Source organism: Aulostomus chinensis, chromosome 13 (assembly GCF_037954235.1).
Source record: "Aulostomus chinensis isolate RoL2024-O1b breed Wild chromosome 13, RoL_Achi_v1.0, whole genome shotgun sequence".
Taxonomy (NCBI): domain Eukaryota; kingdom Metazoa; phylum Chordata; class Actinopteri; order Syngnathiformes; family Aulostomidae; genus Aulostomus; species Aulostomus chinensis.
Window position 1 is genome coordinate 1,790,577 of NC_141332.1, and position 24,527 is coordinate 1,815,103.

General features: G+C 40.9%; 1 protein-coding gene across 1 annotated transcript; it reads left to right on the forward strand.

Moving 5' to 3' along the window:
* Positions 1-283: 283 nt before the first annotated feature.
* Positions 284-22,770, forward strand: LOC147250478 (uncharacterized). Its single transcript, XM_086222506.1, has 7 exons — positions 284-345; positions 17,586-17,680; positions 18,491-18,566; positions 19,448-20,529; positions 20,631-20,786; positions 21,207-21,299; positions 22,014-22,770. Exons 4-7 carry the CDS (start codon positions 19,456-19,458, stop codon positions 22,299-22,301), a joined length of 1,611 nt encoding a protein of 536 aa, XP_086078632.1. The 5' UTR covers positions 284-345; positions 17,586-17,680; positions 18,491-18,566; positions 19,448-19,455; the 3' UTR covers positions 22,302-22,770.
* The last annotated feature ends 1,757 nt before the right edge of the window (positions 22,771-24,527 follow it).

The following is a 24,527-nucleotide window of genomic DNA, read 5'->3' on the forward strand; positions in this document are numbered from 1 at the left end:
TTGAGAGAAGTAACAAGTAACTATAACTAATTAACATGCCCAACACTGATAAACTGTGTGATTATTAACAATGTTAATGAGATAACTCCATAATATACTCCCCTTCAAGAAAAAATACGTTTTTACTTTACAAAAACAACAACAAAAAAACAAGACTGTCATGTAACATAATAGTAAGTGGCTAAGTTAAGAACATTTTATTTTGTAGTTGGAACTTTTATTTTGTATCCCCCTGTTAAATGGGAACTTCCTGTCAGACAGCCATTTCGTTGCTGGAGGCACATGTGAACACATGTTGGTGGAATCGCCTACTCCCTCTTCTGTTCTGTTCATGTGGCATCGCCAGTGAGTACATTATAATTTAAGAACCTGGGAAGTAGAAACATGTTTTTTCAGATGCAGATTACCTCATTTTGTTGTATATTTATTTGATTCATTTTCACACTTACCTGTGGTTAGCTTGATTTGCTTGTTAGAGAGACAGTTTTTGTTTGTTATACTTACTTTAGTATTGCCTACCTGTAATATTTATCCTTGTAATTTCTTTGTTTATTTCAGTTTTACCTTTTTATCATTAAAATACGGCCAAGAACAACACACGGCCTGTTCATTGGAGGAACTTTTTTGGAGAGATGAGTTATGCTAGCTGTTTCATACATATGAGAACAGTATAAAGACTCTAACCCGAAATTGGGTTACTCTCTGAAAAACAACCCAAAAAATGTACATAACCTTGAAAACCCAGAAATTTGGTTAAAATAATAGCCCTATAAAAGAGAAAATGGATGACTCTTTATAAAAAAAATAACCCATAAATTTCACTCAACAATAGAAACACATAAATTGGGTTACCAAAATAACTCAACATTTTTTAGTATATAAATTTATGTCTGCCTTCCTGCAAAATTTTATTTTCTTAAATTGTATTTCTGCACCAACCTGCAGACTAACAATTCTTCTTTTGTAAAATTTCTTTTTGTACACTGAATTGTTTTCATCTTCATTTTTCCCATTTCTGATCTTGAGGCACAGTTTACATTGTTTTATGTAATTTAAACAATCTAACATTCTTCATGTAAGACGGCCAAAATCAGACAAGGGACAGTGTTCTTCTTTATGTTTATAGGTGCAAAAGTAAATTCTACAATTCTACTATTTTATTTGGCAGATGCTTTTATCCAAAACATCATACAACCATGCAAGAATTTAGACTGTGGGGAAAAAAACCTTCAGAATTATAACAAAGTGCTTCAAGTTTGATTGGCTGCAGGTGCTCCTATCTAGTGGTAAAAGAAGTGCCAGTTTTTTTTACTTCGTAATATAATCTAACCACAACAGACCATAACACATAATTCAATATAAATATTTTTTGTTACTGGATAGCACAGATGAAACCATGTATGTACAGTATGGTATATTGCATGTTTCCATGTGTATAACAGTTTTTTTGTTTTTTGGGGGGTTTCAATCTTTTTATTTATTGTTTTTCACTGTGAAATCTCTCTGATAAAAGAGATAAATCTCACAGAAGTCATTGCCTTACTCAACAATCACAACCTAAAGGGAGACAACATGTAATATGGTGATACATAAAGTAATTTATTCACAAGACAAGTCTGTTGTAATGGGTGCCAGCCAGGAACCAAAGCCAGGGGGGAGACCAGAGAGATGTCAGGGGGAGAAGCTGTTTAGGTACAGCCAAGTACACTGGGCCAAGCTGTCAAAGTTCAACTGATGGACCTCTAGCTTTGCCACCGATAGACAACTTGACAGTCAGGATCTGAGTTAACAGCTGGAATTCTTCTTTTATATCTCGGAATCCCCATTATGTAGCCCCCCAATTGCAATGTAGTGAACAGAAAAAAACTACTTTGGCAAAAAGTTGAAAAAGAATAGAAAAAAATGACTTACTTTATGGGGAAATGCAAACATAACTGGTGTGGCAGAGGTACATGTCAAAAGTTGTTTTCCTGCTATCTTGCAAGCAAACCTGACAATGCACGGATCTGTAAAATGCAACATCATGCTGTAGTTATTTTGGCATCATTTTTATCTGTTTATTGACTAAGTATTTTCAAACTTGGAAGCAACAGTCAGCCAGACGGAGTTCCTGGAGAAGACTGGGAAATTTGCAGATCTGTGTGCACGCCTGGAAGATATAAACCCAGACATGACAGTGCTTGATCGAGATGAACCCCTGCTTTCCCTTGTTTTCTGAAGGCTCAAGAAGGCTAAAAATTAACCAAATAATAGTTTCCCACTAAAAAGTCCTGTCTTTAAAAAAAAATAAATATATATATATATATATATTTAATATTATATATACACATACATACATACATACATACATTTTTCTCGAAGTAAATGTTCTACTTGTGTGTTTTGTTTCAACATCATTATTGTCCAGCATGTGCAGGTACCATGTCTTTGAGGTAACATCAGGCTGCTGCACTGATCTGACGATAAAACTCCTCACCTTGGCATTTCTTAGTCTCTGCCAGATAAGAGGAAGCAGCTGTAAGCAAAGTGGTTCGTCTGCATTAATGTTACATTTCTGGCACCTTACGCTCACATTACTAATTAATCCAAATCATGTTCCACAGTGCCCAAGCGATTAAGCGCCTCCTTTGCAGGGAGGAGGCAGCCCCAGTCCCTTCCTGAATAAAACATTCTAATAATTCAACTTAAGCATTTACAGTAGCTGATGCATTATTCATCAGAGTAAAATAAGTGCAGAGGGCAATGGAACCAGACTGTTGACTGTGTGTGTGTGTGATTCTGTGTGTTTGTGTGTGTGATTCTGTGTGTGTGCGCGTGCGTGTTTGTGTGTGTGTGTGCGTGTGCTTTCATTTATTTATTAGGAATATCTAATGAAAGTTTGTATCAAGCAGAGGAGCAGTACTTAAAGGAAACCGTAAGTAGTGTAATCAGTGTTTCTCAAAGTGAGGTCTGGGGAACCCAAGGGGTCTGCAGGGGTCTGTAGCGCCGTGAGGAATAGCTTAATTTCACATTTATTTAAATTCATTTCATGAACATTTATTTAATTAATTTGTCAAAGGTTTTCATCCTGTCAACATGTACATTGTAGAACTGGATTTAAAGAAAAAAATATATAATTATTACTTCCTCAACAGGAAGTAATCAAGTAAAGTAATCAAGTTAAATCAGTTTTATTTGTATCGAGACAAATCACAACAAAATTTATCTCCTGACTCTTTACTAGTAGAGCAGGTCCAGTACCTCACTCCTTCAATGAATCTACACCCAACAATTCTCCATCAGCAAGCACATCCTGCAACAGTGGTGATGAAAACCTTCCTTTTAACAGGCAGGAATGTCGAGCAGACCCAGGCTCAATGGGGACGGCCTTCTGCTTTGACCGGTTGGGGTGAAAAGGGGAACTGTCTGGGCTTCTCGACCCTCACAGAGGGCTTACAATATTAAAAAAAATAATAATAATACAGGAGGTAGCCATTCGAAGTTGAGTAGACTGTGGTCGTACAGGGATGGACATGTTCAGCAACAATATTTATGTAGGCTGTGGCATTTAAACCATGCTCTGGTGCTACTAAGGCTGAGTATAAACTATGTGATTTGGGCAGTCTCAGACAAATGATGAATAAAAATAACAGTATCTCTGGTCGTGGCTCCAAGATGGTGACCCTTTGTCCCACTGTGAGAGGTTCAAAGATGGACATTATCACAGTCCTCCGACTGAAGATAACCTGTGACAAAATCTGACGGTTTCAGAAATGTAGGATTACCATAACACTGTGTTACCACTGCTGTGACCTAAATCTGCTAACAAACCAGACTTCTGTTGCAGCCTGTGTTGTTGGAGGTGGCATCTTCATACAGTCTGCACCGATGTCTTACCCATATTTTTAGATCCATTTCAGTGTGGCTCGCACTAAACTGTTAAGATGACTAAAATCTCACAGTCTGTAGGAGGCTTTTGGTGCACAAAATGTGGCACTTGTGCACCAGCAGGTTCCCATCCACAATGGCTGAACATATACAGAGTAACTGATCACTTGCATGTCCACAGCAAATGCCAAGGGCCATGACAAAGCCTCATTACTAAACAAAATGGGAGAACAGGCTCTGTGCACCCTCCACCATTGGTTTATTCTGCTGACACTGGCTCCTAGTGTAGGCAGGGTCCGACAGCTGGATAGAACCTGTGTAAAATCAAATTACTGGACTTTTTTTTAGTTTTGAGTGTTACACAAATACTGTTTCAAAGCTTACAGGGTTTACAGTTACACTCCAGTGCACACACCTAATGCATTTGAAAAATGACTGTACAGCTACAGTGCAGTTGATGGTTTGAGCAAATTCTTTGGATATGGCATTTTTGCTTTCATTTTACAGTTCTGTTTTTCAATTTTATTTCAATATTGATGTGCATTTTAGTGGTAAAAAGTTGACTACACAAACTGATATTCCATTAGTGAATGCCCTGGTGGCTTTTGGATCCAGTCACTGACCATGAACAGCAATTCATTCAGAATTCCCCATGCTCCTCTGCCCTCCTTTTACTGCCATCTGTTTACCAATGGATATGCAATAAAGTCATATAATAACTGAAAACATAAACTCACAGGGCGCTCACAGGGAGCAAACTTCCACCAAGTCCAACACAGAACTTAAATTATCCTTTATCAGGATCCTCACTAAACCTTGTCATAATCACTATAATGGCTTATTCCTTGACCCATATTCCAGCCCTCCATTATGTTTCATGAACCTGGTAGTATTTGTGCAATCTTGCTGAGAGACAACTTGGAAAATAAAATGGGTGGAGTAAACAAGCAATGGTGGTTGTTTCTTTTTTCTGAACTAAACTCTATCTTTCTGTCTCTCTCTTTCCTGCTTTTGCTCTCTTTTTTTGTGTGTGTATTTGTTTCCCTTCAGTCATAGCATGGTCAGGATCCATGCCATCTGGCCTTGACCACACTGCTGGGATTCAATACATCTCTTATTTTCCCTTACCACTCATGGACCATTTTTCCCGCATCAAATCATCAATCCATCTGTCATCCCATCCATCTATCTATCCCTCCATCCATTCATTCATTTAGTCACCCCAATGGACCCCCCCTCCCCCAGCCCGAGCTAAATGTTGCATGGTCATTATCAACATGTTTTTTTCAAAACAGTCCATTTGAATGAGTCCCAGTGGAGCTTTGGCATGATAAAACTATATCGAGAATAACAGTACTTTGTGTGTGTGTGCGTGTGTGTGTTTGTCCATACGTGTGTGCATGCATGCAAGTGTGCTCTAGCACTTACTATATAGTGAACATCAGAATACATTTTTAACAACAGTGGATACATTTTTGAAAAATGAGGACACTTTTGCTATTGATCACAAATTCAAAAGACTGTTTGAAGGTCAAACCTTGATTTTGAGGTCAAGGAATTAGTTGTGATGGCTTAGGATAAGGTAAAAGGTGAGAAGAAGCATTATGTCAATGACGGTGCTTACAGAGATTTATTCTTTGTAAATGAAGAAGTTTCGCTTCTCATCCAAGAAGCTTCTTCAGTTCTAAATTTCTGGTGGGAAGTATCAGGTATATAACCACCCAGGTGGGTGGTGGCAAAAACAAGCGGTCGTAAGGCCAGAACAATAGGCCCATTCGGTGGTCATTTGAGTTGTTGGCCTCAGTTTCGGGTCGTTACCCCTCCCAGCCCTCTTGGGAGGGGTCGTTCAGGTCACCTGAGTGAAGGCGTGAATGCTGGCTGCACCTCCTGGGGAGGGATCTAAGGATGTTATTGTAGGTGGATGATAGGTGGTGTCTGAGGCCCCCTACTCTGTTCAAAGATGGTGATACTGGTTTGACATGACATGAATGACATGAATGGCTTCTTTCACTACTCTTTCAAACCATCTGTCTTCTCTGGCAAGATGGCACCCCTCAGACCCATTGTGAGTAGCATCAACTCCGTAACTTACGATGTTGCTAAGTATCTTGGCACCATCCTTTCTCCTCTGGTTGGCAACACCCCCCACCACATAATAAATTCCATGGACTTTGCTGACACTATGTGTCATGGTCTACCGGCCGCTGAAATATGATCAAAACTTAATCGCCAGGTTTTCTGAACTGCTGACTGAAGTCAAGCCGAAATATGACCGCGTGTTGATTTTAGGAGACTTTGAGGTCAAGGAATTAGTTGTGATGGCTTAGGATAAGGTAAATACTCAATAGTATTAAGGCCCTTATAAGTCCTTATAAGATGCTTATTAACATTATGTGTTTATAATTATGTTAATTATTATTAATGTTCTTAAGCATCTACAAACTGTTAACAAGTTTCTTATAAGTTCTAATAAATGTCTTATAGTCTGATATTAACTGTATTATAATGACATTAATCATGTTTATATATTCTTATAAACACATAATAATGTTAATAAGCATCTTATAAGGACTTATAAGGGCCTTATTACAATTAACTAACGCTTATTAAAAGGACCTTAATATAAAGCGTTACCTTTAATTTTATGCAGTCTATGTCTGGACATGACACACACTTGATCTTGTTTTATCTTTTGATTTACCTGTTTTGTTTTGTTTTTTAACCTGTGTTCTCAGACCATATGTCGGTTTTATTCGAAGTTGCTCTTGCCAGTAAAATAGAAAAAAACTGCTGGCGCTGCTGTATTTTTAATCCTTCCACTGCTTTAAACTTAACTGTGTCATTCCCGAGTCCATGTGTGAGACAGAGGAGATCAGCTTGTGGTTTCACTCCACCTGCCTTACTGTCCTGATGCCTCATGTATCAATACTTGCGTGGATCTCATAGTATAAAACTGCGATCGCAAGAATCGCGAAAGTTGCGTACGCACAAAAAAATCTGGATGTATCAATATGTGTGAGCGCCAGAATCCATGCACGTTTCCTTGATACATCTCAATCAGCGTGGAATTGAGCGCAGATGTCGGAGCGACCGGGCCCGCCCCCGTTACGCCCACCTATAAATACACAAATTTATTTAAATAGGGTCTCCGCTGTCGGCGCCCGCAAAATAATGTCAAAGAAAAAGAGGTTCACGGTGTGTGAGCTTGTCGGGAAGGTGGAGGACAGACAGCAGAGTTTGGGCGGCACGGCTCAAAGGTAGAGTGGCCGTCTAGCAACCAAAGGGTCACTGGTTCGATCCTCGACCCCGGTGACCATGTTGAAGTGTCCTTGAGGAAGATACTGAACCCATAATTGCTCCTGATGAGTAGGTTGGCGCCTTGCATGGCAGCCGCCACCATCAGTGTGTGTGTGTGTGTGTGAATGGGTGAATGAGATGACACTGTAAAGAGCTTTGAGTGCCGCTAAGGTAGAAAAGCGCTCTATAAAATTGAGTCCATTTACCATTTGTTTGACATCCTGTCCAGTGGTGTCAGAATAAACAATAAACATTGTGAGTGGGATAAGAAGTGCAAGGTGGTGAACACGGTGTGTTTGGAGCAACGAACCCCTGCGGAGATTTAAAAAAAGTTGTCGGAACTGTTATTGGTTAAAGTTCCCTTCTCATCACCAGTGTTGTTTATCATCATGTTCATACATCTTAACCACTTCTAATGACGGAGAGAATGAGTCGCGGTATTCGCTCCTCCTTTACTGAACGATCGAAGTGATACAAAGCACAGTTTTCCTCACTAAACCTGCGTGAGCATCACTAGGTCATCAGCTTGCACCACTGCTAGCGCTCTGAAAGATTTCCTATCTCTATTTCTAATGAATGTCTGCAGTTCTAACTCCCTAAAAAATGCAAGCTAAACGTAGCACTAAATTCAACAATGCGCAATCACTAAATGCAGTAACTACAATAATCAATTGGCTTAAATCTAAATTTAAACAACAATATGGAAAATGTCGTACAGCTGCCCTCCGGAGGAGTGGGAGAAAGACAGATGGGGGTCAGGGAGAGGGGCACCTGACGGAATTTGAGCAGCGGGTAGCGGCAGTCATGGGCAGCACCTCTGTGGGATGGGATTGTCGCCGCCACCCACGCTGACTCAGAGAGCCTGGAAGGTAAGTGGCAACATTTCCACATGCTTTGCCACAGATGTAAAGGCAACAAATCCACAGAATCAGCCATTTAAATAAACCAATATGTTTAATAGAAATTGATCTGTCAGCCATGCCGCCGATGTGCAGCACCCCTGCTGGCTCCCGCACCAGCCCGTCCGCCGGCTCAGTCATCCGCCAGGACCAGCGGCATTCGGGCCAGCCCGTCCTCACACAGGCGGTCCTACAGTCGCAGGAGGACATAACGGGATCAATGAGCCTGAACCTCCTGATAAATATTCTGGAATGTTTCGCGGACAAAATAAATTAATCTGGCTTCATGAATCGTGCAGTAGCTTCTTACCCATTCACATTGTGGAAATGAAATTCTGGCGTGCGATGATGGCTGCCCGGCCGGGATTGGTGTCCATCCCTCCAGCCTCTGTGCATCGATGATCTGCACATTGATGGAGTGAAAACCCTTACGATGAACGTAAGCGTATTCCTCATGGGACTGCACTTTTATGGCAACATGAGTGCTGTCAGTGGCTCAGATTACATTAGAGAATCTGGCTATTGCTGCAAATTGCGCTTTAATATTGGCCTGTTCAATGATCGGGTCCACCACCCAGGGCATGGCCGTGTTGAGGGTCAAATGACTCACTCTGGAACGGTCTGTCACTTGGTCTGGACTTTGGCTCCACTAAAAACTATGCTGCCTACACTAAATACGAGCCCTGGTTGAATGACACGACTCGCACGGCCAGACGCGTGTCAAAGAGCAAACTGCAGGTGTCTTTCCTAATGCTGAGGGACTGTTGGTGCCACTATCAGCTTGCTTTGAAGGAAGCCAAAAGAAAACATCTGTCTGATCTTATCCTTTTAAACAGCCACACACCTCGGTTCCTGTTTGAAACCATAGACTCTGTTCTAAATGTCCCTCAGGCAGTCTGTTTTGAAGGCTCCACTGAAAAGTGCAATCATTTCCTGAAAATCTTTGTTGATAAGGTTGTTTCCACAAGGACTGTCATCCCTTCTGCCCCTCAGCTGTGTTTGATAGGTTTGAGCCGATAACCTTGCCCCTTTTAAAGGATGTGTTTGATCATATGAAGCCATCAGGTTACCCTCATGATGCCGTTCCTCCCTATCTTTTCAAAGAGGTTGTCTCCAGTCGGTCCTTGCGATCATTAACAGCAGTCTGTTTTTAGAACTATTTACCTTGTACAGGTTGAAGTTTCCTCGGGTCGAGAGCCTGCCGACGCTCAGCTCAATTGACAATGCATATTTTGCAATATATTGGAAAATATAAATACTAAATCTCCTATATGGGAATATATTGAACCATCTTCAAGTCTCCTTCAACCAACAGCAAGAGCTCATTGCCAAAGTACAGAACCTGACCAGCCAACTAGCGACACGAACCACCTCTCCAGCTCCAGACCTTGCGTCAACCTCTCGTCAATTCCCACGTCCCTTGTAATCTGCTGGTCTGTTTCTCACCCAGTGCACACTTTTGTCCGAAAAACAGCCACATTCATTCATTCATAAATCTATTGAAGGCGCCTGCTCTGCAATGGGCTAGTGCTGTGTGGGAACAGCAGATAGCCATCTGTGAGTCATACCAGAACTTTGTGATGGAGATGCGCCAAGTATTTGACCATCCCATCTGTGGCAGGGACGTGGTGAAACATCTCTGATCCCTCTGCCAAGGTTCCAGGAGAGTGGCTGAGATGGCTATCGAGTTTCACACTCTCACAGTCCAGAGCAGGTGGGATGACACAGCCCTCCAAGGTATATTCCAACATTCTCTGTCAGACAGTATAAGGAATGAACTTGTGTCCCGTGAAGAGCTTTGGAGGGGTTAATCACGTTGTCCATCCGCATCAACAACAAGCTGCATGAACTCTGCAGAGAGAGATTGGCAAAATTCCCACAAGCCTCAGCTTCTTTTTCACCTGCTCTTCCCAGGCTCTCGTCAACACACTTTCCCAAACCCCACCGAGACTTCCCTGGGAGCTCTCCACCCTGAACCTATGCAGGTTGGTAGAGCTCATTTAAAGCTGCAGGAGCGAGCTTGCCGGCTGAAATCCAACGCCTGTATGTATTGTGGCCATATTGTTTCTGGGTGTCCCTCTCACCCGGCAAAAGACTAGGCTCATTCGTAGTTGGGGAGGTACGGTCCAGAGTGGTTGAGATAACAGAGTGCTACCCACCTACCTTTCTGGTCAAAAGGTATGGGTTTTGGCAAGGGATCTCCCCTTAAGTGGGGAGTCAAGGAAGCTCACACCCTATTTTATTGGTCAAGTCGAGGTTCTGTCTGTCGTTAACCCCTGTGCCATTCACTTCAAACTTCCATCGACCCCCCACATTCCCAAGTCAAAACGGTGACCTCCAGTCCTTTGTGCCCCCCCCCCCCCCCCCCACACACACACACACACACACACACTGACGACTGTCAAGCCTACACTGTCCGGCAACTTCTGGATATTTGGCACCATGGTTCAGGAGTCCAATACTTGGAAGACTGGGAGGGCTATGGGGCGGAGGAGCAGTCTGGGATCCCATGTTGCCAGATTCTTGACCCCACACTTATCCGGGAGTTCTATCACCAGTGCCATGGGCTCACGGGGGGGGGTTTCTGTTACATCCCACCCCTCCCCCTAGGCTGTGTATGTTTGTGTTTGTCTCTCTCTCTCTCTCTCTCTCTCTCTCTCTCCCCCCTCCTCCCTCTCTCATTGCAGTTTGGGGTTCAAGTGTGCTGTGGGCCAGGCTGTCTCCAATTACCTTATCATCTCTCTGCCATATATTCAAATCCTACCATCAATTCCAATGCCACTTCATAATCCCTACACTGTGAGCACGTTCTAGCCTTTTTCTAAGGTAGTTTCAGTCCCATTTTTTCTCACAAGAGAATTTTTGTCACAGTTTTAGTGACTTGTGACTTGGCATTTATTGAGTTTATTCTACCTAAGCAGAGCAAAGCAGGACAGAAATGGTGTCAGACCAACACATATTTTTTTGTGCTGGGTGGAGGCTACAGACCTGAAGAGGCTCAAGTAGCCACCCATAGCACCATGTCCCCATCTGTCCATCAGTCTCTTCCCTTTCTCTGTCTCTTTATCTCTTTTTCCTTCTGTATATCTGTCTTCCTCCATTAGCTGTCTTTGTCCATCTGTCCCCCCCACAACCGGTCAAAGCAGATGGCCATCCCCACTTAGCCTGGGTCTGCTTGACGTTCCTGCCTGTTAAAAGGAAGGTTTTTGTTGTTGCTGTTGCAGGATGTGCTTGCTGATGGAGAATTGTTGGGTGCAAATTCATTGAAGGAGTAAGGTACTAGACTACTTGCAGAGTGTCATGAGATAACTTTTGTTGTGATTTGGCACCATACAAATAAAATTGACTTGACTTGCCTTTGACATGGCACACTAAGGTTTGTGCAAGCCAGGGTGACTGACAGCTATGAGTGGTACACAACAGATTTCAGGGGCCAGAAGTTAATGAATACCCATTGGGCTTTGTTTATCAAGTTTGTAACACTAAAAAGGGACCAAAAAATGTCCGACATAAGAACAAGTTTGTTCATAACAACATATGATCAATTGGGCAAATTGTGACTACCTTTAATGACATGCATCAATTACCTTTTTAGCTGGCAAGTATGTGTAACCCTTGAAGTCAGCTCCCTTTAGCAAGGGTCAGTCTAGGTCCCCGGTCTCCCGATAAAGTCTCTGCATTGTGTATTTTGATTTTTTTTTTGTGTATGCGGTGGAAGACAGAGAGAGGAACCAGATTAGGAAGCACAGGATCTGGGTTTAGTAGTATCTATTTCAAAGTTCACCTTTCAGAAAATGACACGAGGTTGTGTGTAACAATACAAAATATGTCATACTACAATAAAACTTTTCCCATGTTTTTTTTTTTTTCCAGTTAACAGTATTAACATCGCCAGCACATAACAAGTGTGTACATGGGTGAGTGAGTGAGTGTGAGTGTGTGTCTATGCGTGTCAGAGTGAAAGAATGAGTGCAGGTGAAAATGAGTGAGTGAGATTGAAAGAGTAGGGATGTGAACAAGTGAATGAGCACAACCACGCATGTGAGAGAAAGAACATGCGCCGTTGCGAACAAATGAGCGAGCACGCCCACATCTGCAAGTGAGTGAATGAGTATGTGTGGGTGTGAATGAGCGAGTGAGTGCGACTGTGTATCTGTGCATGTGTGAGAGAACAATAATACAAAAAGAACCAAAACATGTTCCTAGCAGAGTAATTGTAACACGCTTCTGGGCCACCACATGTAATAAACTTACAAAATCCAGTTGTCTCTTTCGCAAATGACTGTATCACTAATTAATATAGTTATTTGTATTCATATTTGTTGAACAAATCAACTGGATAGTGCAAAACAATAACTTTTTATCTTTAGGAGAGACTGAGTTCTCATTTCTTACCTTTCAGAAAAGGACATGAGGTTGTGACCTAAAATGGCTGCATCCAACAAAAAAGTATAGCCACAGACAACACCAAAACAGACCAACAGTGTGGCACCATCTGGGGTCTCCTTTAAAATAATCAGGCAACCTCAGCACATTCTTTACATCAGTTCATCTCCTTACATTTTGTAAAAGGACCATGGCAGAAAAGTACCATTAACAGATGGTCTGTGAAGGTGGAGTATCTTACTCGGATTCAGGAAAAAAAATAACTATATCAGTAGTCTTTGAGAAAATGGGGGAAAGCTAGCAGCAGCTGGGAAACTGTTCACTGGCATCTGGTGATCCAATCTATTTGACCATCTCCCTTTCACTCTCCATACTGGGGTCTACTCGGAGCATTATCTGCTGCTGCATTCCTGCATTAAAATCAGGCCTTGTCCTCTTTCAAAAGATGCAGAAAAACTGGTTCATACATTTGGCTGGATTATTACAATTTCTTATCATCTGGCTGCCCCAGTCCCTTAAGACCCTCCAGCTGACTGAGAACATTCTTCTCATGGGCTCTCAGGAACTCAGAAGAGATTATTTGACTTGCATTAGCCTCTGTGCTGTGGCTCACAATAAAATCCAGATCAGATTTTATCTTGTCACAATTTTCAAAGCTCATCTGGGTTTAAGCCATAGGCATTATTTTTAAGGGTTGTTTCCATCCGCCTCTTTTTTGTGAATGCCATGTCATTGGAACACCTGAGGGAATTTACTTAATTTAATCCTCAAATTTGGCTCAAATTTTCTCGAGACTCAAATTGAAAATATTTTGGTGGTCAAAGGTCAAGGTCACTGTTACCTCACAAACCATGGCACATTTTAAGGGAATATCTCAAAATTTGCCAAAATATCCACTGAGACTTCAGGATGAACAGAGAAGATTCAGGAAAAAGTCTGAAAATGTTAACAACAATAGTTTTAGAAATGAACTGATGAGGACACAACTTGCTTGTTTGAAACTATTTCACAAGATTGCTTTCTCTCCTGGAGAGTTCACTCAGTGCTCAGTTTTCTCTGGGATGTCAAGTTTATGTTGAATTTTTTTTTAAATATTTTGATTGGAAAATCTTTTAAATGACAGAAAAATAAACAACCACATAAACACAACAGTACATGACAAAGCAGCATTTGATATTGCAGGACTTGAAAATCCTAAAATATCAAATAAAGGTTCTATACCAGTTCCCACTACCTGGTGGCCAGGCTTTCACCCATGGGCCCAGCCGGGTCCAGCCCGAAATGGTTACATGGGCTCATCCCCCCATGGGCCCACCACTTGCACAACGTACTGGAAGGATCTGGTGCTTTGTGGATCGGGCAGCAGACCAAGGTAGGGGTCTTGGCCGTCTGATCCCCAGTTATGGAAGCTGGCTTTTGGGACATGGAATGTCACCTCTTTGGCAGGGAAGGAGTCAGATTTGGTGGAAGAGGTTGAGTGTTCCCGGTCTCACCTCGACACATTGCTGTAGTTCCGGGACCCAGGTCCTGAAGCACTGTAAAATATAATAAGTTGACTTTACTTTAAAAAATTATGCAAAGTCGTTGCCTTAAAAAAATTAATTTCTTTTAACTTAGATAAATTAGATTTAATTAACTTATTTACTGTGAGTTTGCAGAACTCAAATGAACTTAATTAAACTAGATTACATTAACTTATATATATTGAGTTTGCAGTACTCAAATTAACTTAAATAAATTAGATTACATTAATTTATATACATTGAGTTGGCAGTACTCAATTTAAGTTAGAATAAATAAGTTACTGCTGTTTAATTCATTTGAGTTTGCAATACTTAAATCAACAGAGTTAAGAAAAGTTTATTTATTTATCTGTTTTAGTAAATTTAATTAAATATTCATGTATTGTGAAAGCTTAATTATCTTCAGTTTTACTCATACATCATATTCAGGTCAATTTAACTTAATTTTCTTGACCTATGAATTCTACTACAGAAATTATGACACAGGCTCATTTAAAAAACAAAACAAAAACATCCCGTCCTTCCTCTCTCCATCTCGCTACCTGCCACTTCACCCTCCTCCTTCCCTTCCAACCTCTTCACCTTCCTTCCTCCCTCCCTACCTACCTCTTCACCCTCCTTCCTCCCTCCGTACCTCTTCACCTTCCTTCCTCCCTTCCAACCTCTTCACCTTCCTTCCTCCCTTCCAACCTCTTCACCTTCCTTCCTCCCTCCCTACCTCTTCACCTTCCTTCCTCCCTCCCTACCTACCTCTTCACCTTCCTTCCTCCCTCCCTACCTACCTCTTCACCTTCCTTCTTCCCTCCCTACCTGCCACTTCACCCTCCTCTTTCCCTTCCAACCTCTTCACCTTCCTTCTTCCCTCCCTACCTACCTCTTCACTTTCCTTCTTCCCTCCCTACCTACCTCTTCACCCTCCTTCCTCCCTCCCAACAACTGCCTTCCTCCCTCCCTCCGTACCTCTTCACCTTCCTTCTTCCCTCCCTCCGTACCTCTTCACCTTCCTTCTCCCCTCCCTGCCTCTTCACCCTCCTTCCTCCCTCCCTACCTACCTCTTCACCCTCCATCCTCCCTCCCTCTTCACCCTCCTTCCTCCCTCCCTACCTACCTCTTCACCTTCCTTCCTCCCTCCCTACCTCTTCACCCTCCTTCCTCCCTTCCTACCTCTTCACCCTCCTTCCTCCCTCCCTACCTACTTCTTCACCTTCCTTCTTCCCTCCCTACCTACTTCTTCACCTTCCTTCTTCCCTCCCTACCTACCTCATCACCTTCCTCCCTCCCTCCCTCTTCACTTTCCTTCCTCCCTCCCTCCCTACCTCTTCACCTTCCTTCTTCCCTCCCTACCTCCCTCATCACCTTCCTCCCTCCCTCCCTCCTCACTTTCCTTCCTCCATCCCTCCCTACCTCTTCACTTTCCTTCTTCCCTCCCTACCTACCTCTTCACTTTCCTTCTTCCCTCCCTACCTACCTCTTCACCTTCCTTCCTCCCTCCCTACAACTTCCTTCCTCCCTCCCTCCGTACCTCTTCACCCTCCTTCCTCCTTCCCTACAACTTCCTTCCTCCCTCCCTCCCTACCTCTTCACTTTCCTTCTTCCCTCCCTACCTACCTCTTCAACTTCCTTCCTCCCTCCCTACATCTTCCTTCTTTTGTTAAAATTTGTTAATGTGCACTTTTATCTGCTGACAAGTCTGCTCAGTTGAACTATTCTTTTAACATTTTGCAGGTACTGTTTTGGCATTCTAATATTAACAGTAATTACAATTCTTATGAGAAACTTTTGTCATTTAACATTTCTTTGCCTTTTTCCTTCGTAATTTCATATATTTGGTCAGTTATCAAACAGTTTGCCAAACATTTGGAAAGAATTAGCAACATATCAAGTCAGCAATAGTTATACCATCTAAATAAAGGCTTTACCATTAATTTCATAAGGATTTTCATTATTTCATAAGGATTATAATACTGCTGTTACAAAAGGTTTGAATGCTTATCAGAGGGTAGTGTGCCATTAATGTTAATTTTCTGAAGAAAAAAAAAATAAGAAAAAAATAGTATAAGACCGAAATCCAGCTCTGTGCTTTTTCATCCAAGCAGTATTTTCTTGTTAATGGTAAACATTTAAATGCAGCAACAAGCAAGTTTTGTAGATTACCGTAAGACATGTGTTGCACAAGCTGAAGCACTACAGCTTGAAATTGCTTGAGAGTCTAAGTTCAAGTACCCTAGTTTAAATAAGTTTTTAAAATGAATTGGGCATGTAAAATTTGCAAATTTGAAACGCCAAGGAAGACTGACCTCTTCAAGCATTATAGACTCAGACATGGCCATGGTGGAGAATTTCTCCCTTGCCTTTATTGGGAGTGTTATTGCTCATTTGAAACATGGGGCAGCCTCCGAACCCATCTGTCAAGAAGCCATTCGACCCGTGAGACGGTGACACACACTGCAATCTTGTCTTTTAAATGTCCTTGCTGTTCTTTAAACACTATCTCCACAGAAAGAGAATACTTTGAGCATATTGGCCGTCATTTAAAGAAACTGGAAACTGTGTGTTGTGTTTTTGAAAACTGTCATTTCAAAACAAACATTTATGGAACATTTGCCTCTCATAGGAGCCGCAAACACACTCCTCACTCACTGGATGACTTTAAGCCTGAGCTTTTGCAGACGTATGTCAATCCTTTAAATGCAGGGGACAGTCCTGTTGTTGAGGAGGATTCTGAAGATGCAGTGATTGAAGAACATGAAAATGATGAAATGAGAGAATTGCCTAATGTGATTGAGAAAAATTTAGCCCATTTGTTGCTAAAATTGGAAAGCATATTCAATGTGCCACAAAGATGCATTGATGAGTTAGTGGAAGAAATGCACTTTATTTCTTCATCAGCTTCAAGTCCCATTTTAAAAGATATTTTACAGTCATGCTTAAAAAAGCATGATTGTCAGATTGATGATTTGATAATCTCAGATGGTGACAAAGCTGTGTGAGTGCAATCCATTTACATTAGCTTTAGGTACTAATGGTCCTCTGTCCACTTCCTACAAAAGAAGAGAGTATTTCAAGGAACATTTTTCTGTGGTGGAACCCATTGAGTATTATATACTAGTATATACTCAGTGCCAAGGAGCAGAGAAGTTTCCAATATGTACCTATTATGAAGTCCTTACATGAGGTTTTGAAGAAAAAAGAGATCCAAGATTTGCTCACACACAGTCGTGAGACAGACAGCAGTTCTGAAACTCAATACAAATCATTTCACGATGGCACAAATTTTAAAAACAATACATTGCTATCAGAAAACAATCCAGCCATTTCACTTATTCTATATGTGGATGATTTTGAAGTGTGCAATCCACTTGGCACATCAAGAAAAAAAAGCACAAAATTACTGCAGTCTATTGGGTTTTAGCTAATGTGCCACCATTGCTCAGATCCTCGCTGACATCCATCTACCTTGCCATTCTCTGCAAGGCTAATGATATAAAAGAGTTTGGCTATAGTGCTGTCTTAGAACCACTGCTGAAAGATCTCGCCAGCTTAGAAGAGGAAGGACTTTACGTTCCCTCATTAGGCACACGAGTCAAAGGTACTGTGTATTGTGTTGTTGCAGATAACCTTGGTGCCCACTCTATTGGAGGATTTGTGGAGAACTTCTCAAGTACACATATTTGCAGATTCTGTCTTGGAGAAAGATCCCAGTTCCAAGTAAGTGAAGTTAGAACTGGAGCATTTTATCCCAGGACAACACAAGACCACAGAGCACATGTGCAGACAGTGCAGCAAGATAAAAGTGATCTTCATTGTTATGGAGTAAAGAAACAGTGCCCACTGACTGAAAAGCTAAAGCATTTTGATGTTGTATCTGGTTACCCACCTGATTTGCTACATGATCTCTTTGAAGGTATTGTACCTTTAGAGTTAGCACTGTGCCTAAATGCCTTTATCAAGAGGAAGTATTTCACACTTGAGGAACTAAATAAATTAATTAAAGAGTTCCCCTACAGATGGGCTGATAAAACGGATGCACCACAACCAGTTCCATTGACTTTGGCCTAAAAAAAAACTGTCAGTGGGAATGCCCATGAAAATTGGGCTTTGCTTCGCCTTCTTCCCCTGATAGTTGGAGAAAGAATACCAGAGAATGAACCAACATGGCTGGTCCTTCTGACCCTCAAGGACATAGTTGAACTTGTCCTCTCTCCTGTTCATACAGACTTAACCATTTGTTTCCTTGACAGCAAGATTTCTGAACATCGGCACAGATTCTTGGATGCATTTCCTCAGGAAAGATTAATCCCAAAGCATCATTTTCTACAACACTACCCACAGTTGATAAAAGCTTTTGGCCCACTAGTTTCTCTGTGGACTATGCGTTTCGAAGCAAAACACAGCTTTTTTAAGCGTGTGGTCAGGCATACCCATAGCTTCCGAAACATTCTGTTGTCTCTTGCAGTGAAGCATCAGTTAATGGTTGCATACCATCAACACGGTACTAACGTTCAACCATCTCTACAGGTAACAAAACTGTCAACAGTGGATCTGACTGTGCTGAAGGATAACATTAAGGAAGCACTGGAGACGAAATTCCCTGGTGAGTCATTTGTCCAGATGGCAAACACAGTGTGTTGCAGTGGCACAAGTTACTCCACTGGAATGATTTTGGCACATAGTTCAACGGGTGATTTGCCAGATTTTGTGGAGTTGATTCAGATAGTTGTTGTACATGGGAAGGTCAGCTTCATTGTGAAATGTTTAAAAGCATGGTACACTGAACATCTCAGAAGCTATGAGCTTGAAGACTCCAGAAGTATTAAGGTGATTGAGCCACATGAGTTGTCTGACATCTTTCCACTGGCAGCATACACTGTTGCAGGCAAGCGTATGGTGACCCTCAAGCGCTACATTTATCTATCATAGATGGCAAAGTGGTCATTACAACTTGTCATTTGTTTGCCTGTATCCAAACGACACATGATCAGAAATGAGAGGGGATGAGGCTCTTGATGAGTAAGTGATGCGAAACTCTGAATGGTAGTCATGTATATGAACCTGATAGAACTCAGTTAGTGAAATGTCATAGTTGTAGATTTTTTAAGTTACATTATTCTAAGCTGCAGGAATTTTCAAATCTTGCTATGCTTCATGTTTCTGTGAAACAGAATAAATGGATGTCTCAAACATTTAGTCAAACCTTAGGTGTATACATATAAATGGGTTCTTAGTTTTGCAGTAGGATCTGTAGAGGTCTACTTTTGGACCCAAAAAAAGTAAGATGTGAAAGCTAATCCCTTGAAGATGTAATCAGCAGTGTGGTCCCTTTCTGCATGTAAGTTTAAATTGCAAATATGATTGAAAACTCCAAAGCCTATATCTCGAGTAATACTCAGTGTTAATGCTCTCAGATAGTTAGTTTTAAGGGGATGTAACTGGATGTATTCTAAATGCAAAACTGAAGTGATGTTTCTTTTACAGATGCTCCAATGTCTTACCAAGCCAGACTTCGCATTATTCTATCGGACCATGACATTAGAAGACTTTACTTACCACATGGAATCCCTGGAACTGTGGTTGAACTTGAGGGTATTGTGCGAGAGACATTTGGGCTTGAGGGCAATTTTGCCTTGCATTTTAAGGATGTCTACTTCGGAGATGAGTACTTTTCTCTTATCTCAACTTGTGAAATCAAGGACAAGGACACAATTAAGGTTGTTGAGATTGCTGACACCGCAACATGTACGCTGAACTTAACTGAGTTGGATAGTTCCTTTGACGGAACATCGTTGACCTCCATTCAGAGTTCAGCAACTTCAGTCAGCACTGCAGTGACTTCCATCCATCCTCATAGCAGCAGCAGCAGCAGGTCCCCTGGATCGCAGGATATGCTGATTCTTTCATCGCCTGAACATGGTGCTCAGCGATCACAACAATGGCCGACTGAGTTTCCAGTACCTCGCTTTTCCTACAGCACAGAGCTTGTCCTTGTCACAGGGAATGAAACTTTCACAAAGGATGGAACTCAGCTCAACTTCACTGCAATCCTCCCCGACATCCTTGAAAAGCTGGCTGAATGCATCTTTCAATGTGTTGCATATCCCACAAGTGCTCAGCTGTCCAATGTTGCTGAGGCACTAATACAGAAACATCCTTGCCTGAAAGAGCCGGGATCGTACAATGGATGCTATGCATGGCAACAAAGACTAAAGTACAAGATGGGCAACTTTAGATCCAAGTTAAGATCAGCAGGATGCCCTGAACTTGAAGCAAACTCCCTTGCAAAGAAGCGTGCAAACGAGAAAGCTCCTGCAAAAAATATAAAAAGGCCAAGAAAGGCAGAAGTGAATTACTTGCCCCCTCACTCACAAGGAGAAACGGAAGCCTCACTGGAACAAGAAAGAGAGGAGCTCCTTAATGAGGTAAAAAAGAAGAACAACAGGCAGATCATCAGTGAAAAAATGGCAAAGACATTCTCCATCCGGAGGCAGGAAGTGGTTCACGAGGCACCACACATCAGTGTAATTAAAGAGAGATGGCCTGCGCTTTTTGATGCAGCTCAGGTAAACAGTTTTTCATTAAATGGTTTGCAGTATGTGTGACGTTAAAGTTAATTTTCTATATTAACAGATTGTGCCTTATATTTGTGTTTTTGTTTTTACAGATCAACCAAGAATTCAGGAGAATCACCACCATCGACCTGGAGAGCACATTCCTGGCAAAACTGGACCAGTACACCCCAAAAGTGATGTCCTTGGTGTCCTCCAGAGGAGGGGCTGCAAAAATGAAAATTCAGCGCATACAGAACATGCTGCTCGAGGTATGAATTAATGTAACATGGTTAATTTCAGTCAGGAAAATTCACTTTTTCAAGTTGTTTGGTGTAGTATTTGGTGTATGGTTTATACAACATCTCAGATTCACCATGTAAGGAATTTTGGAAATTTGACAATTGGCCAAAATTACAATTTAAAATTAATGCTAACATTGCTCATTGTCTCCTGGAGGTGTTAAAAGGCTACTGTTTGCAACCCAATACTTAAAAGGGGATAATATTCTCATCAGCCGCTTCAAAGTACAATGATGAATAAATTAAAACCAAAACTTTGCATTCTTAATTATACAACAAATGCACTGTGAGGAGAGTAATCATAAAAACAAAAGTTAAATTTAAAACCCTTATTAAAATGAAATTTGCAATTTCAGCTTTCTTTAAAAACATTTTTCTTCCACTTCACAGGACAACTCTGTGGACAGGAGAAGGGAGGTGGCTATCCGTACCTTGGTGGTATATTTGAGAGAGGAGGAGGAGGACCTCTTCAGAGAGCAGTTGGTAGGTTAATCAGACACTTAAAACTACCATAACCAACTCTGGAGAAAGATAGTAGATTGTTGATTCTCATGTCTAGGTCATGAAATGGTGACAACCTGACCCAGTAAACCAAAATGTTATATTTCACAACCAGGAAATGAGACTCAGCAATCAGCTATTTTTATGTAAAATTGCTCGTAGCAGCTTTAAGTTCAGATACTATACTTTGTTACTATTCTTTTTAGATATGGTTACTTTAAGAGGACATGCAACAGTCAACTAAGTTATGATGATGTACTAAATGGACATCCCCTCTAATCAACCATTATATACTAAACATGATACTTTTATTATTTTTACTGTAAAGGCATTGTGCTGTCTGAGCGCACCAAACACATGACGTCACATGCTAGGGTACGGCAATGTGGTGGTGCCTTTGCTATGAAATCTAAAACGGAGCTTCTTTTTTTCTCCTAAATGCTTACATTTATCATGTTTAGTATATAATGGTTGATTAGAGGGGATGTTCATTCAGTAAACCATTACAACTTAGTTGACTGTTGCATGTCCTCTTGAAGCAACCATATCTAAAAAGACTAGTAACGAAGTATAGTATCTGAACTTAAAGCTGCTACGAGCAACTTTCCAGAATATAGCTGATTGCTGAGTCTCATTTCCTGGTTGAGTGTTTCATGTCCTCTTAAAAATACTGACATTGATTCCTACTTCTGGAAGGATGGTGTTGGAGATACTGCTAATGATGTCATGAAGATTGCGGTAACCAGAGGTGCCACAACATCTGATCCATCAAGTGCAACGCTTGTGATCGAGGGAGCAGCAGTCCTTGAGGTCCTGGATGTCCCAAGAGCCTGTGCCTTGCTGATGGGGCTGATTTATGCCCTCAACCTCAGATACCCGAAGCAACTGAGAAACACTTTTGAAGTGTTTCAAAAGATTTTCCTCGAGCTCGATGGTCTTAAAGCAAGTCCCAAAGTAATGTCCTTAAAAAATAAACTCTTGTAAGGATTGAGTTAAGTGTTAATTGTTATTAAGACATGTTCTCAGGGGTTTTATTGTGATTTTATGGTCACATGGTTCTGGTGGTTCAAACTGTGATGTATTCCATTGTGTGATATTGATGTGTATTGAAAACTTGGCTTCTTCCTTTCTTTCCTGTGATTAACCCAAAAAGAATTATTGTAAGAGAAGGGAGACTTGAGTATTGACATGTACTTAGGTGTGTGTTTACATAATGTTTCACTTTTCTTCAGGCAAGTTATGTTTTGCCATTTAATGTGTTTTTGCCAACACTACACAACTTAATTTGTGCGTTGTGAGTGCACAGTATTTTTGTTGTATTTTATTCCTTCACATGCACTTAAAGATCGTCCAAAACTCCCTTTATTAATTGCTGTATGTTTGTGTTGTGTTTATTTTATTTTGTTTAATTTATTTATTTAAAATTCATTCATTTTAGTTTTGTTTAGAACTAATTCAGTTGTGGGTTTATTTATTTATCGATATTTGGAGGTGGGCAGTGTTTATTTGGTGCACAGTTGTTGGCATTGTTTATTAAAAAAACTGAAACTGGTAACAAAAATAAAGTTTATTAAAACTTAAATTGCTATCTTGTTAATTTATTTTAACTGAAGTGAAATAAGTTGCTAATCCTCAAAAAAATTAAGGTAATTTGCATGGACATTTTTGAGTAGAGTGCAAGTAAAATAAATAAGTTGGACTAACTTAAATGAAGCAATTTGACTACTTTGCTTGTTGAACTAAGCACTTCACTGAATTTGAGTTAGTATAACTATAAAAGCCTCATGGAATGAACTTAATAATGACTAAGTTGCCATTACTTAAAAAGATCCATGCAAATTGTTACCTCAATTTTTTTTAAGTTGAGCCAGTGTATTCTTTTTTAGAGTGTACCTCCCTTTCTCCCTCTGCACCTCCCTGCCTCTTTGCCTTCTGAACCTACCCATGTCCCTCATTTCTGATTAACTCTTTGTTTACTTGGAAGTACAATCAACATTTTTCCATGGTATAAAATGCGCAGCAGTGATAAAATAACATAAAATACATCACTGTCTTACAAACACTATCAACATAATATTTCTTGGAACAGTAAACATTCCCTTATAACCTGCAAAATCTGTACAGTGCAAAGACATACCGTACATTATACTCAGCTATTTAAAATGGCCTATGCCATTAGTTTGTTCTGCAGAGTCATCAATTTTGGAGGTAGGGTTTTGTTTCCCAGCCCAAGCATGACTGCTTGAATGAATTTAAATGTGTTTTCCATGGATTTTGGGTAGTCCAAGTGAAGTGCATACATGAGCCCAAACAGAAGGCAGACTGCCTGGGGAAAGTCTCGGACATTGTCCATGACGGTACCTTCCTCAAGTATGATGGCAGTGGAGATGGGCTGGAGGTGCGCTGCATTTGGACCCTGCTGCTGAGCATCTTCAATCACATTCAGCACCCCAACTGTGACTGCGGCGAGTTCCTCTTCTTTCGCTGTGTCCTGCAAGCACACAGGAGTAGTTATTGAATGTGGTCTTCCCCTTTGTGTGTGTGTGTGTGTGTGTGTGTGTGCGTGTGTGTGTGTGCGTGTGTGTGTGTGTGCTGGTACTGATCATTTATGATGGTTCTGATCATTTATGAGATCAATAGGGATGTCCTGACTGACCTTTTTTAGTTATTTGATTTAGATTATTTGGATTTGATACTTTGGGAACACATTATGAACAGTGGTGGAAAAAAGTATTTTGATCCTTTACTTTAGTAAAAGTACTAATATCACATTGTGAAAACACTTCCCTACAGCACTGCATTCAAAAACTTGTGAAAGTTTAGGCATGCAAGTAATATCAGCAAAATGAGTGTATATTGTCTGTATGCTGCTTTACTGCTGAATGTAAAGTTGAGCTCATTTTAAAGACATTATGCACTGTTTAATCAAAGGGAATTTTTAAACTTTGTTGGCAAAAATAATTCTAATCAAAATATTTTACAATGCTATGAAATACATAATAAACATGATTTGTCAATAAATTGATATCAGTGTTTCTTTTACTTACGAGGCAAGTCCTGTAAACTTCAGTGGAGTCCTCACTGAGGATAACTGGCAGGCCTTTAAGGACAACTGTCCGAAGTGCTGTAACATCAGCCGACTGAAATTACAAAGAGAACAGATACAAGTTAAGACCTTTGTAGCATTTCAAGAGTTTAGGGAAATATGTG

Bases quoted from the DNA above. Each gene is read 5' to 3' on its own strand.
- LOC147250478 (XM_086222506.1), top strand. From the start codon at position 19,456: ATGTCTTACCAAGCCAGACTTCGCATTATTCTATCGGACCATGACATT. The intron at 20,530-20,630 runs GTAAACAGTTTT...TTGTTTTTACAG, and splicing joins CGCTTTTTGATGCAGCTCAG to ATCAACCAAGAATTCAGGAG. The intron at 20,787-21,206 runs GTATGAATTAAT...TCCACTTCACAG, and splicing joins TACAGAACATGCTGCTCGAG to GACAACTCTGTGGACAGGAG.